This window comes from Prunus avium, chromosome 4 (assembly GCF_965620075.1).
Source record: "Prunus avium chromosome 4, drPruAviu1.hap1.1, whole genome shotgun sequence".
NCBI classification, from domain to species: Eukaryota; Viridiplantae; Streptophyta; class Magnoliopsida; order Rosales; family Rosaceae; genus Prunus; species Prunus avium.
The window spans coordinates 14,620,008-14,635,068 of NC_142287.1; the positions used below are offsets into that span (position 1 = coordinate 14,620,008).

Consider the following 15,061-nt stretch of genomic DNA (forward strand, 5'->3'; position numbering starts at 1 on the left):
TCTATGCTTTAATTAATTAGTAAGAAAGGATTGTTATAACTTATATGTTTGTGTTTTTCTTGATTTGTTGTTGTTGTTTGTTATTGAGGTTTTATTTTGGTTTGTTAGTTTGAATTATTTGGAGCTATTCTTTTATGTTAGTTTGAATAAATTAGGGATTTTGGTTTTGGTTAGTTAGTTTGAATGAATTAGGGTTTTATTTTTATGTTAGATTATATCTCTCGGTTAGTTTGAATAAATTAGGGGTTTTGGTTTTGGTTAGTTAGTTTGAATAAATTAGTGTTTTATGTTAGATTAGTTTGCATAAGTTAGGGTTTTTTTTTATATTGTTGATGCTTGATTGGTTGTTTCTACCACCAATACAGTTATGGAACGCTACTTTAAGAGAAGGTTCGCATCAACTACTTCTAGTTCGGATAATGTGGGTAGTTCAAGTTCGAGAGATGTGGGTATTTCAACAGATATGGGTATTTCAACAGATGTGGATAGTTCGAAAGAAAGTGAGTTGCAAGCTATCTTGGCTAATCTTATTGCAGACCTTGGACTTCGACCTCAAATGTTGGATTATGATCCTAACAGTCGAGACGAAGTTCGAAGAGCATATCTACAAAAGGGTCCATGTCAGCCTAAAGATCACACATTTCCACAAACTGATCTTTCAGGGTATGATCGACGCTTTAATGTCAAGTGGTTTGATGAGTTTGACTGGTTGGAGTACAGTATTAGTAAAGATGCTGCATTTTGCCTTTATTGTTATCTCTTCAAATCCAATTTCAGAATTGGTCAAGGGTGTAGCGACGCCTTCACAGAGATGGGTTTTAGGAATTGGAAGAAGAAAGATAAAATTAGGCAACATGTTGGAGCTGTTGGAAGTGTTCATACTCAATCCAGACAAAATTGTGTGGATCTTATGAATCAAAAGCAACACATCCGAACAGTTTTGATAAAGCAATCAGAGCAAGCTCGTATTGATTATCGTATTTGCTTGACAGCTTCTCTTGATTGCGTGAGATTTTTGTTGAGACAAGGTCTTCCTTTTCGTGGGCATGATGAGAGTGATACTTCAAGCAACAAGGGGAATTATTTGGAGCTCTTACAATTTCTTGCTGATCATGATGAGAAAGTTAAAGCCGTTGTGTTAGAAAATGCTCCCGGGAATCTCAAGTTAATAGCTCCAACAATTCAAAAAGATCTTGTGAATGCTTGTGCCACTGAAACTATTAAGAAAATCATTAAGGATATAGATGGTGCTTTCTTCTCTTTATTAGTTGATGAATCACGTGATGTGTCAGTAAAAGAACAGATGGCCGTGGTATTTCGTTATGTGGATAAAAGTGGGGATGTAATTGAGAGGTTTGTGGGCATTCAACATGTTAGTGACACTACTTCAAACTCACTCAAGGAGGCTATTGACACATTGTTTTCAAGAGAGAAATTGAGCATTTCCATGCTAAGAGGACAAGGATATGATGGAGCAAGTAATATGAATGGTGAGTTCAATGGTCTTAAAACTCAGATTTTGAGAGAAAATCCTTGTGCCTATTATATCATTGTTTTGCACATCAACTTCAATTAGCTCTTGTGGTCGTGGCAAAGGGAAATGCTGATATTGCCACTTTCTTCACATCTTGCAATAGCTTGGTAAATATTGTTGGAGCATCATGTAAGCGTCGTGACATGCTTAGAGATCAACTACAAAAAGATATCACGGAAGCTCTTGAAAAGGATACTTTTCCAACAGGGCGAGGCTTAAATCAAGAAACTTGTCTCAAGCGTCCCGGTGATACACGTTGGAACTCACATTATGGTACATTACTTAGTATCATCTCCATGTTTAAATCTGTGGTGAAAGTGCTTAAATTGATTATTGAGGATGGCTCCACTGATAATCTAGGTGAAGCAAATAGGTCATTGAGAGAAATACAATCTTTTGAGTTTGTATTTCACTTATTTTTCATGAGATTTATATTGGGAGCCACAAATGACTTGTCACAAGCATTACAAAGGAAAGACCAAGATATTGGGAATGCAATGACTTTAGTCAAAGTTTGCAAGGATCAACTACAACACATGAGAGAGAATGCATTTGAAGCCTTGCTTGATCAAGTATCTTCCTTTTGTGGCAAACATGATATCTTGGTTCCAAACATGGATGATGCATATGTAGCTCAACGGAGATCACATCGGAGAGCTCCTATAATAACACACCTCCATCATTATCGTGTGGACATCTTTATTCAAATCATTGAGTGGCAACTTGCGGAATTAAATCATCGCTTCAATGAGGTAAATACTGAGTTACTTCTTTGTTTGACATGTTTGAGTCCGGATGATTCATTCATAGCTTTTGACAAACAAAAGGTACTTCGTTTTGCTGAATTTTATCCTCAAGATTTTAATCCCCGGGATCTCTTGGCACTTGAAGATCAACTTCAGATTTATATTAATCATATGCGTACGATGACCGATTTTTCTCAATTGAAAGGGATTGGTAGCCTTGCAAGAAAAATGGTGGAGAAAGGGTTGCATAGAACATATAATTATGTTTATTTGCTTCGCACATTAGCCTTAACTTTACCGGTTGCAACTGCTTCTGTGGAGAGAGCATTTTCTGCTATGAATATTGTGAAAGGTCCATTGCGCAACCGAATGGGAGATCAATGGTTGAGTGATAGCTTACTTGTTTATATTGAGAAAGATGTGTTTGCTTGTATTGATAATGAAACTGTAATGCTACGTTTTCAGAATATGAAAACTCGTCGTGGACAATTGTAATGTGGTTTTTTTTTTATTAATTATGAATTATAATATTATCGTTTTATTCTTATGAGTATATTTCGTACAAATTTTTTTTAACATTTAGATGTTGACCCCTGGAAGGAAATTTCCTAGATCCGCCACTGCCGAAGAGAGTAATGGCGTTGGCTAAAAACTGAGAGGATGATGAATTGGGCCGGAACAGATGGAGATCATTTTCACTCTTGTCGTGGAAAAACGTCTTCCATGAGATGAGATCCTTCACATAGAAATCAAATGGGGTGAAACTAAAATAAAAAAAAAATTATAATAAGCAAATTGATGAACACTGAGTAAATTGTGAAATGCAGAAGGACAGTGAAGAACCTTTTTCAAACGAAATTGAGAGATGGAACCATTACTAATTTTAGAAATTTGCAAACCTTGACCATTACCCACAAAAACCTGATCCTAACCACCACAGTTGTGAGAAAGCTTAGTACCACTATTCGTAACATGACTAGAGGAACCACTATTGGTAAACCATGTTTGTGACTGAGTGGGAGAGTAGGAGGCGACCATGGCATAGGGAGCAATATGAGGGTGAGAACAACGGCGAGCCATATGACCAAATTCACTATAATTATAACGTCCTTGAAAATCAACAGGGTTACCATAAGAGGAGGAAGAGGAGCCACCACATCCAGCACTAAAGGGAACATAATTTGGGCCTTTGCAAGGGAGCAGAAGAAAGCCACAACTAGGAGAAGGACTAGGACCAAAGAAGCCACCACGAGAACCAAAATTGTCACCACAACAACCACGGTTAACAACACGATGACAAGTAAGTGAAGAGTCACGACCATGATTAGCGTATAACACAATGGTTCTATAATCAGAAGCAATGGAAGTAGTCTTCTTGATGGGTTTCAACAATCAACAAAAAAGCAACAACATCATAAAGAGCAATAGGACTTTCACGAGATTGAATAGAGTTGACGACGCTCTCATACACCGGGCTAACACTATTAAGTATTAGGTCAATAAGATCATCGTTATCCAAGGTTTGCTATCCTTATCCAAATTATTGACAAAAGTATTCGTTTGATTGGCATATGTAGTAATAGAAGAGTTGCCATGCTTGGTAGTTTGCAATTGATGCTTCGACTAAATAATACAATAACAAGACTTGGAATTGAAATGTTTTTCCAATGAGATCAAGCATCACGAGCAGTAAAGTAGCGAAGACAGTAGAGAGCACACTGTAGTTGAGCGTAAAGTTGATCCAACTAAGCAACTGTTGATCAAGTTTGTGCCATTCTATATAGGCAGGGTGTGGTATGAGACTGTCACACTTGTAGGGAAAGGGACAAGGATTTGTGTTATCAACAAATCCAATGAAACTAGTACACTTCAACAAGGGTAGAAACTGAGCTTTCCAAAGCATATAGTTGGTGAATGAACATCAATTGAAACTGTGATTTGGAGGAATGAGCCAAAGGGAAGGAGGGAGTGTCATTAACAAAATCAGTTGAAAATTTTGGATCAACCATACGTTTCATATAAGGACCTTGTGAATGAATATCCATAACTAGACAAGCACCAACTTCATTAAGGACCAGTGTTGTATTTTTGCAATATAAATGCAAATAAATGAACCATGCGTTTAGGGTTGTAGGACTTCTCTTTTCTTCTTCTTATTTTTCTTCTCCTCTCTCTCTTCACTACCTTCCTTCTCCTTTCTTCTTCTTTTTCTTCTCCTCTCCCTAAACCCCATAGTGAAGTAGACAGGGAACATATGTCTCTAATACCAAACACCAATGCAAATTATGAAAGAGGCAAGGATATAGAAAAGCAATGCGACGTTAATTGTGAAACAATCAACGAGCTCCAAGAGAATTACAACCCCTACAAAAGAGTTAACAACGAACAAGCCACCACAACAGAAATAAAGGAGGAGAAAGCACAAGCCAAAGGTAATTATAGAAGACAAGCAAAAAAGAAGCCCAAATCCCAGGGCCAAAAGAAAGTATGAGTGGAAAAAGGTACTCAACAAAATTAAATCTCTCCCATATTTATTCCTAGATCCGCCACTGGCTGAGAATAAGATAAAATATTAATTATATTATGTAATTTGTCATATTTATGCTAGGCTTATTTACTGTAGCATCCCCTAAAACTGCGATCAAATCTCATATTGCCCCCCAAAACTTAAAGTGGTCCATTTACCCCGCTTGACCATGGTTTGGTGACCCACTTTGCCCCCTATCGTCAACTCCATTCAAAACTCCCTGAAAATTGATGACGTGGTAGGGGTATTTTTGTAGTTTCATACACATAGATCATTATGTTGGAGAATTTTGGTTTATGATGCTACTTTTCCTGCAAAACATCATATGAAATAATTATGAGAAATTGTAATTTACATAGATATAGAAGATTAAATAAAATTAATGAAATTACAGCAAGATACTTATCTTTTGGGATGTAGAAGATCGTTCTCCCTGATACTGGAGTAGAATAATAGTTTTAGGTTGAGGCGTGTCATTCACTGTCCTTAAGAGTAGATTTCGCCCCTCGAAGACAATGTCTCGGTATAGCAAGGTTGTATGGCGCCCTACCCTCAAGGATACAACAACCTATGACCCTTATAAGCGTACACTCGCAATACTTGGGTCAGATGAACAACTCAAATCTTTCCCTTGATAAAAGAAAACAAATTGGAACACAAACTCAAAAATGTGGAGGAGAAAATAACGAAGAAATGTGTCAATCTAATTTCTCTCTTTTCCAGCTATTCTCAAAGGGAGTTTATAGGAGCTAAGGCATTAAAAGAAATAGCTATAATATCACCAAATGTGTCTGCCCGTTTTCACAAACTTAATAGCTATAATATCACCAAATTAATGGCAAAACAAAGTAGTAATTGTAAAATAGAAATTGGTCAACAAAAACTGACGCAAATGAATTTTGAATTCAAATCTTTAAATGCCAAAAGCATTGAAAACCAATTAAGTTTGTATGAAATTGCCACACCAAAGCTTTTAGAATAAAGCTGCATAAAGACCATTAAAACAAATCAATAATTATCCCAATTGAAGACTAAAATTGTTCCAACTATAACTAACGCAAATAAGCTTTTGAAATCAAAATTAATATATACAATCAAATCATAACACTCAATTCATTTAATAAATTTACAAAATAAATTCAGTTTAAACTTGTAATTAAACCACACAAAATCTGGAAACATAAAATAAATAATAAAATAAATTTTGTATTTTGAAATACTCACAAAAATTCCAACACATTATCCACCAACTGAGGGGTGACGTGCAGTGGAGCCCATCTCCACATAGATAAAAGTATAATTAGATGTTCTAATCATTAAAACTAATTAAAATAAAATTAGATCCCAACCGCCCAACCTCCATCCCCACGCCCTTCTCATCTCCTGCATATACCATTGGAAGAAAGAAACTCATCCAACCCCTATCTCAGCCTCCCATGCTCTTATCCCCATCTCAACCTCAACACCCAACTTCAAATCTAGGTTGTTTGAAACCCAACCACCCGTCCCCAACCTCTCTCTCTCTCTCTCTCTCTCTCTCTCTCTCTCTCTCTCTCTCTCTCTCTCTCTCTTGCACAGATTAGCAGCTTTAAGCCCATCCCCATCATCTTTACCCGCTACTCTCACAAGTCCCTCTGAGTACGACACGCTCGACAAGTGGTGGTGCAGCGACCTCATCTTCGATGACGATGGAGGAGAAGTACCCATCTCCTACCCATCGGAAACTGGAGCCCTCCTTTGTGAGACCTCGTTACAAACTTGGAGGCCTTTGGTTTCCCCTACCTCCCTTCGTCGAACCATCTTCTAGGAATTCATGGATTTTGATCCATTTTTGTTGTATGGCGGATTGGTTGTGTTGGGGTATGGGCTGTGAATGATTGGATCTAGAGAGGAAAAAGGAAAATTATGGCTGTAGGGAGAGAAGGTTGGGGTTGTGGGGTGGGAACCTGTGGGCAAAAGGGGATGCGATGTTTTTTTTTTCTTACTAATAATTTAATTTTTAATTTCTTTTTCTTTTTTCTTTTGGATTTTTGAATTTTTATTGTTGTTCTTATTTTTTTTGAATTTGTTTGATTTGTTTATTGTTTATGTGGAGTCCATATTAGCAAAAAAATAACTCACGTGTACAAAATTACTTAAACACCCTTGCCACATCATCAATTTTAATAGAGTTTTGGATGGAGTTGACGTCATGGGGTAAAGTGGGTTACCAAACCACGGTCAAGCGGGGTAAATGGGCCACTTTAAGTTTTGGGGGGCAATGTAAGATTTGACCGAAGTTTCAGGGGGCACTACAGTAAATAAGCCTTTATGTTATTTGCATTACTATGAAATTTATATATTGTTTTGTTTGTGTCAAGGATCTTGCATAAAAGAAGTTGAGAACATCACTTTAAATGATTGAGATGTGAGATGGTGAGATGAAAATCGGAAAAGCCAATATCAAGAATTCCAATGATAAGGCTATGGTCAGAGTATTTAAAAAACATCTATTGTTGGACAACTTACTTTATGGTGCTATTTGCAAGTTTTATGATTCTACCATGGCTCAAACCTTATAAAAAGCAGAAAAATACATCAAGGGGTTGCAAGAACAGCCACACAAAAATGGAAATATCAGTAAAATCTAGCATGCCTCTAGAGATAATGTTATAAAAAAAATATAGTTTTTCTCTTTCCGTAAAGCTAAATACAAAAACCTTTATATTATAAATAACATATAAACAAATTGGAAAGCTATTAAGGTGCAATGAAACTGAAGAAAAACAAATTGATAGGTAAGTAAAAGTAAAATAAATTATAAGTAAGAAGGAGAGCTTGGTACGGTGAAGCACGTCAAAGACGTTGTCCTAAAGCCTTTGTAGCCTCCCTACGTTCAAGTACTGACGGTCTACAAGACTCCAAGATAAGACCCCTTGTACACAAACTTAAGATCCGCTATGAGCATGTTCATAGACGGATATAGGTATCCAAGTCACAGAACCATTGCCCAAAATAATAATATAAGTAGAGAAAGTATAAAAAGTGGAAGAGGAGATAATCAGATTGTGGTATGTGATATTTTGATGGTGTATTGTGTTTTTCAAATGTGAAGGAGGAGTGACCTTTTATAGGCATCCAATAACACGTAACCTTCACCACATTAAACTAGAAAATTAAGACATTCAAATAAAACCTGAAAAATTAAATATTTATAACCCCCACAATAAATAAAATAAAACAGCCAAAATAATTAAATAAATAAAAACGGTTAAAAATTTTAAAATCTTTTTAAAATTCCAACAGATAACAAAGGAAATACTCCATGAGATAAAGAATTAGCCTTGGTTTAAGAGACAACTTCTTCTTAAGCAAGACCCATCGAAGAGGATATGGAACAACTAGTGTGCCTTCTATGGGAGACACGTGAAGGACATATGTATATAAATTCAAATTTAATGGATCTTAGGCTACAATAAGCATGAATCAACTATTCAAGAGGTGGAAGCGAAACTTTAAATCATCTTGAGCATAATACTATATATCCATTTTCCCAAGTATCTTTCTAGGTCTAATCGCATTTATGCCCAACATATCAAATCCTAGATGAGACTTTCTTACCCTTGAAGCACTCTTGGATGGTCTCCAAGTTTTCACCTTTGGAAAGGCCGTCTTCCTTGCTTAGTCTCCATAGATTCCTCACAAAGATACCAAAGTAGATATCCTCTAGTTCATACACACCAAATGTAGTGAATAGATGAAGAAGATGACCAAGAGGAGGTGAGGTGGAGAGAGATGATCAGTTTTTAGTCTCCATCTCCTCTTGGACCAGTTTTTAGCAATTGATGGAGAGAGATGATCTCTCCTCTCTCTCAACACCACACCCAAACTTAGGAGGCTTAAACCCTAGAGAGGAAATGACCCAAGTGTGACTTATATAGGCCACACAAAAGATGGAGCAAAAAACCCCACCCTAAATTTTGGCCATGGGTTCTTTAAGCTTCTCTTGGGCTTCATTTCACTTGTGTTGTCATACAACACTTGTTCCTAGGCCCAATGGGTCCTTAGGCTATTTTACCCTTTGGCCCAAAATGTCTTTAAACCACAAACCGTGTCCAACCATCAAACTAACTTCATAATTAACAATCTAATTATGAGTTGTGACTTAACCATTAAGTCATGACCGTAGTCCATATAGTTTAACTTGGTCAACCATTTTGGTTAACCGAGTTGACTTTGACTTTGACCATTGACTTTCAACATCTTATCTTCTTCATTTGTTCCTTTTATTACATTTATCAGTGTGCGATCCGTAGGTTCGAATTTTTGAGGCAATGGGTAAGTCTAATTCCTTTGAACTGAGCATGAATTAATCCCATCATTTAATTCTTTGTATTGGCGAAGACTAATTAGAATTGGACTTTACAGGGCTTCCACAACCCATGAGTGACACCTAGCAGTATGGCATGGCTACCCAAGCTAATTAGAAAGGTGAAGAACCTATTCAAGTTGAATTGTCGTGTAATTAAGTCCTCCTCTAGTACAGTGCTTCTAATTCATATTATCAGGGTATGGATACTTTTGTCAAAACCCTAATATGAATTCTCCACTTATATGATTACATTGGTTGTGTCTAGAAACTTCCATTCTAGTCATATCCACTACTCTGCAGAGATTTCCTCAATCATATCTTTAGAGCTTTCTCTCTCCTTACTGAGAGTAGAGATCCCTTGTTGTACATTCACTTATCTCTTTGAACTTATCAATAATCCTAAAGACCACATATTGAATCTTATTTGTCGACACGACCATATAGTAATTTCAAAGACAAATGATTAGCCCACAAGACAACTATGATGTCTCAGCTATAAGGACTAGTTTGCAGTATTGCAACTTATGAGGTCTAGTTTGACATGTGAGTAAGACCTAGATCCTAGAACTTGTTGTTTGATCGCGTTTAGTATACTTATCTCTATAAGCACCTACACACTTATCTTAGTGTCTCTACACGCAATACCTTGAGACTAGTCATTCTCCCAATAAAGGGGATATAGTGTGTACCACTCTTTGTGGATGATCCAATTGATAATCTTATAACCAGGAATGTTTAGGAAACGATGTGGAAGTATGAGAAGTCTCCTTATATCCAATCTCGTTGCATAGCTCTCATACTATTTCATTGTCCAAAGACTTTTATTTTATTGTTATTATTATAGACCAAATATCATGGTTGAAAACAAGAATCTTACCCATAAGTGAAGGTGAAATATCCATAAAGCAACATCAAATATTTGGCTTTAGGGCATATTTCTAACAACACGACCACTTTACCGTAAAATGAAAGACATGGAAAAGTTATATGGATGGTCTAACAAGACCTTTACATGGAGTACATAGCCCATAGGCCATGGATAAATTAGAAGAAATGCACACACCATGGTCGTGGGCCTATAGATAAAACTTTTTGTATCACTACTATCATATTGTGATTAGATATGCTAGAAACAAGCGTATACTTTATAAACCTAAACAAAAAGAAAAGAAGAGAGGGATGATGAGATAGGGGTACAATGGGAACTTTCTGGGAAAATATGTGGGGGTTAGATAGTAATTGAAGGGTCCTAATAGAACTTCCCAAAATTGAAATTAAGCTTATGGAGGAAACACTATTCTCTCCAAAGCAGGGCGGCACAAACCCAATCCTAAAACTAACAATGTACGTCCTTTAGGGGGGATGAGGTCACTACTTCTCCTCCTCCCCTCTTCTATCTTACTTTATTCATCCCGATTATGAGTGTGCAGTAAGCTCTCATTTATCTACTGGGTATGAAACTCTCTCTAAGAATTGGTGACCCCTTCTTCCCTTATGTGGGTTTTATCTAAGGCTTGATACCTCTCTTTATCTGCCTTCCCCAAATCTTCACAAACCATCCATTCCTATGCATCTTCCTCTCATTCTCTCCCTAAACCACTCATGTCTCTTCTGAAAACCTCTGCTCCCAATCTCTCTCTCCGTTTTTTCGATCTGGCCTTACCCTTTGGTTATAGCTATCAGCCCTAAACGTGATTCCCCGCATACCTCTCAAAATGTGTGTAAAGCTCTAGGTCAGGCTTGTGCACCACCTTCTTTAAATTTTTGTTTACTAGCTCCTTTGGCTTTGGGTTGTGTTTTTCCCTTCGTTGTTGTGTTCGTTCTCGTGCATTGGCAGTCATGATTATGGTGGAGTTGGTGTTGATCGTGTTGATGTTTTTGTCTTGTGATGGTTTATTGGTTTTTATGGCAAATATGTGGGTATGGGCTTTGTTGCAGTATGTTTTTATGTGGTGGCAAGGTCTTCTCTCAATTTCTTCTATTAAAAAAAGAGGTCTTCTCTCAACTTTGGCCACAGTGGTGCATCTCATGTCTTCCTTGCAGCATTGTCGACTATGTTGCCTTTGTGCTAGGGTTTGTCAAAAACCAAATTTTTGGTGTGGGCTTTGGTTGGCCTTATGCCTCTCATGGGCTAACTGTTAATAGTGGGCTCTTTGCTTTTATGTGGAATTAAGATGGCCAAGAATTCTATAATGATGGCCTTATATATGGCCATTAGGTGAGGCCTTATCTCTTAACTATTGGATCAAATTGGATAGCATGATCCTGCAGTTAAGAGATAGGACCTCACCTAAGGGCCATATATAAGGCCCTCACTATAAAATGACTGGCTTTTATTTGGGCTTTTGGCCTTATTATAATGCTTTTGTTGGGCTCACATAGTGTTATTAAAGGATCTAGGCCAAATACTTCTTTGGACTTTACTAAAAAAGCATTATGCCTTGATCTCTCAAATATTAGTATATTGAGCTTTATTAGTATATTGAGCTTACTCTTTGTAACTTATCATATTGTAATCCTTCCCTAGTAATGAATTTTCATTATAACCCAAAAAAATAAATCGAAATTAATCTTGGAGCTTGAATACGGCTCTTGTTTCTAATAAAAACCATATATAACTATGATTACTTTGCACATATTTTTTCCATATTGGAGGAGAGTGCTTTTACATTGACCTGTAATGAGAAATGTTAAAATATTAGCCAATGCAGTGCTGCGAGCGAATTGGATGAGATATGACCACTTCAAGTTCAAACTTTTGTTTCGTTGACCTGAATGACCATTGCACATTGTTTTATTAATTAGTCCAAGTACTCGTTGGAAAACGCTTTGGAGGTCTCAGTTTTTGCCCCTCTAGTCTGCCATGGAAGTGCCCACCAACTGATCGATGAAATGCCTAAGCGAAACTCCTTTCTGTTTGATGTGCCTTTTGTTGCTGGGCTGCTGTGAGAGGCATAGCACAAGCACCTTTTTTTTTTTTTTTCCTTTTTAAAGTCCCTGGCCAAAACAACGTCGTTTTGGACCAGGGCAAAAAAAAAAACAAAAACAAAAAATAAAGAAAGATGAAACCTGCCATATGAAGCCGTAATACAACCTGCTGCCATTAATACAAGGCGGAGAACCTTCCTTAATACAATGTCGTTTTGTAAGTTTATCCCTTTGTAAAACCTCCACCGTAGAACCTGCTGCCATTAATACAAAGGGGAGTCTAAATTGCAATATGAATTGAATTAAAGAAGCCTCCTTGCATTGAGGCTCTTGCAGCAGCCAATAGTCCCAATCGGTAGCAAACTATGTATTCGTATTTTATCTCTTTTGGGTTTTTTTTTATCTCTTTTGTTTTTTTATCTTTTGGTTTTTTTTAATATGTTTTTTATTTTATACCGTTATAAACATTATTAGAGCCAAATCAAAACCTGAATAAACCAAAGAAGAGAGAGAGAGAAAAAAAATTAGTAATTGAAGTATTAAAGTATTTGGTTGTAGATATGGGCTGCTTTCTAGAAAAAGTGGTGGGCTATTATTTAATTTTTCTGAATTGAGCTTACACAACTAAGCCTAATTTGTCTCTCTCCAAAGTCAACACTGGGCTAAAGCCCACTCAAGCCCAAGCATGGATCCGTCCTTGGTTATATGCATTATATGGTATAGTCAATTAGTCATAGACATAAGATCCTTATATGTTTTAATTTTATACCGTTATAGTTATAAAAAAAAATTAAACCATCATTCAAATATTGCCCCTTCTTTGGAGAATTCCTGGATCCACCATTGAGTCAAAGCCTAGAGAATGTGAAATGCATGAGGTGCTTGGTTTGGTTCCGCAATTAGAGATAATTGTTTTCTTCTAATTAATTAAAAAGGAAAGCCTTAAACTCGAGATGTCTTTCAACTTCGGATAGATCATTGATAATATGATTAAAAATAACTTTAATGACCAGTTTTCCCTTAGATGTATAATAATGTCATATTTTCTTGGTATGAAATCAAATTAGCAAAAACTTAACATTCATTAAAAATAGCTATTTTTTAAATACCAAATTTGCAACTTTAGTCAAATTTTGATTCCTGGAGGGGTTAAGTCTAAAATTTTGGCTCAATTTGCAAATCTTTTTTTTTATTTTTATAAATGACTACTTTTTATTAAGGGACCTAAATTTTTGTTTTTAAAAATTTATGAAAAAAAAAATTCACTTTATAAAAAATGCTTTATCCAAACTATGACTGAACCAATGGGGTCTAGCCAAGTGAAAAGGAGCCTTAACTTGCAGATCAAAGGTCTTGGTTGTGTGGGTGTGAGAAACCCCCCCTCCCCTGTAGTTTAGACTATTGCTTGTTCTAAATATATATATATGACCAAAATCTAATGATGAGCGTCCCTATTAATGATTCATTTAATTACAAGTGTTTTTTAGAGAAACTCATGCAACGGGGATAGTGTTTGTGCAAATAATCTCGCGGGAGAATATTCGCTTCTAGATCCTTCGCCCTTCGCCCTTTGATCTTCATTCTCTCTCTTCATCGATACCTGTAAAAAAAACAGGAGATTGAGTCGGACTTGATTATATCCCTTTATTAGGATAATATCTGAATTAATGATATTATCTCATTAATTATAAGATAATATCCTATAATTAAGATATTATCCCCTTATTAGGATAATATCCAAATTAATGATATTATCTTATTAAATAACGATAATATCTTATATTATCCTTATTAATTAATTAACCAAATAAATTGGTTTAATTAATTAATTTAAGGGATAATCTTCTTTTTCACGTAGCGTGCTGTGATTGGAGACGAAATTATTTGCTTCTAAATATATCACTTTTTGCTATCTCCGATGAATAACGCAATGACACGTAGGATAATTTTTCCACTTGTCATTATGTTATTGGTCGGGTATAACAAAACAGTGCTATCCCTGTTACAAGTAAGTTTTTTTTGGTTGTGGTAGAGTCAAAAGTGAAGACTTGTGTGTGCTTTGTTGTTTTTTCCTTTGTTCTTTTTTGTCGTTATCCACAACTAGCCTTTGGCACACGCCAATTGGTTTTTTTTTTTTTTTTTGTTCTTTTCTTTAGTTTTTTTTATTGTAAAATTAAGAAAGAGAAAATGTGTCTAGTTTTTTTATTCCCATTTTTAAAAATATTTAAAAAAAAATTGATATGAAAACTGTTTATTGCCAATTGCTTTTCTTTTGTTTTTTTATTTTAGTTTTTCAATTTAGAATTATGAAACAGAAAATGGGTCTAGTTGTGTCCCATGAATAGTGTCAACCTTGCCATTTGTGGTTCCACCCATGAGGGCTAAGTCTAGGGCAAGTCTAAGGCAAGAAAGGAAAAAAATATTATGCAACAAGATATAAACAATTTAGAAAGTGAATAAAATTGTTATGTATTTATAGGGAAATCATCTATAATTTTTTGGTATTTAAAAAAAAATTGAATTTTTTTTGGATTTTTAAATATTTTTTTGCATTTTTAAAATATTTTTTTGCTCGCTGACGTCACAAAACTCGGATTGAAGCCCAGGCGAAACTGGGCTGCAGGCTGCAGCGCTAGAGGGCCAAACCTTGCCCTGGGGGGCCTTTTGCCTGGTTTGGTGGGCTGCGCTGGAGATGCTCTAATTACAATTATTGTTGATAACAATGAATGATTGAGTTGATCTGGGGAGGATAGTGGCTGGAAGTAGGGATGGCAACGGGCCGGGTAGTGGCCGGGTATGACAATACCATCCCCGTCCCCGCTCTCCATCCCCGAACCAATCCCCGTTTAATAGGTTTCGGGGAATCCCCGTCCCCGTCTCCATCGAGGGACTATCCCCCATACCCGGCCCGAATCCCCGAATTTTTTTGCATAAAAAATATTTATCATACATTTTAACATTAAGTTTCATATTAA

General features: G+C 36.2%; 1 protein-coding gene across 1 annotated transcript; it reads left to right on the forward strand.

Moving 5' to 3' along the window:
- The first annotated feature begins 367 nt into the window (after nt 1-367).
- LOC110769070 (uncharacterized) lies at nt 368-2,775 on the forward strand. Its single transcript, XM_088252280.1, has 3 exons — nt 368-1,135; nt 1,226-1,478; nt 1,652-2,775. The coding sequence occupies exons 1-3, from the start codon at nt 368-370 to the stop codon at nt 2,773-2,775; spliced, it is 2,145 nt and encodes a 714-aa protein (XP_088108406.1).
- The last annotated feature ends 12,286 nt before the right edge of the window (nt 2,776-15,061 follow it).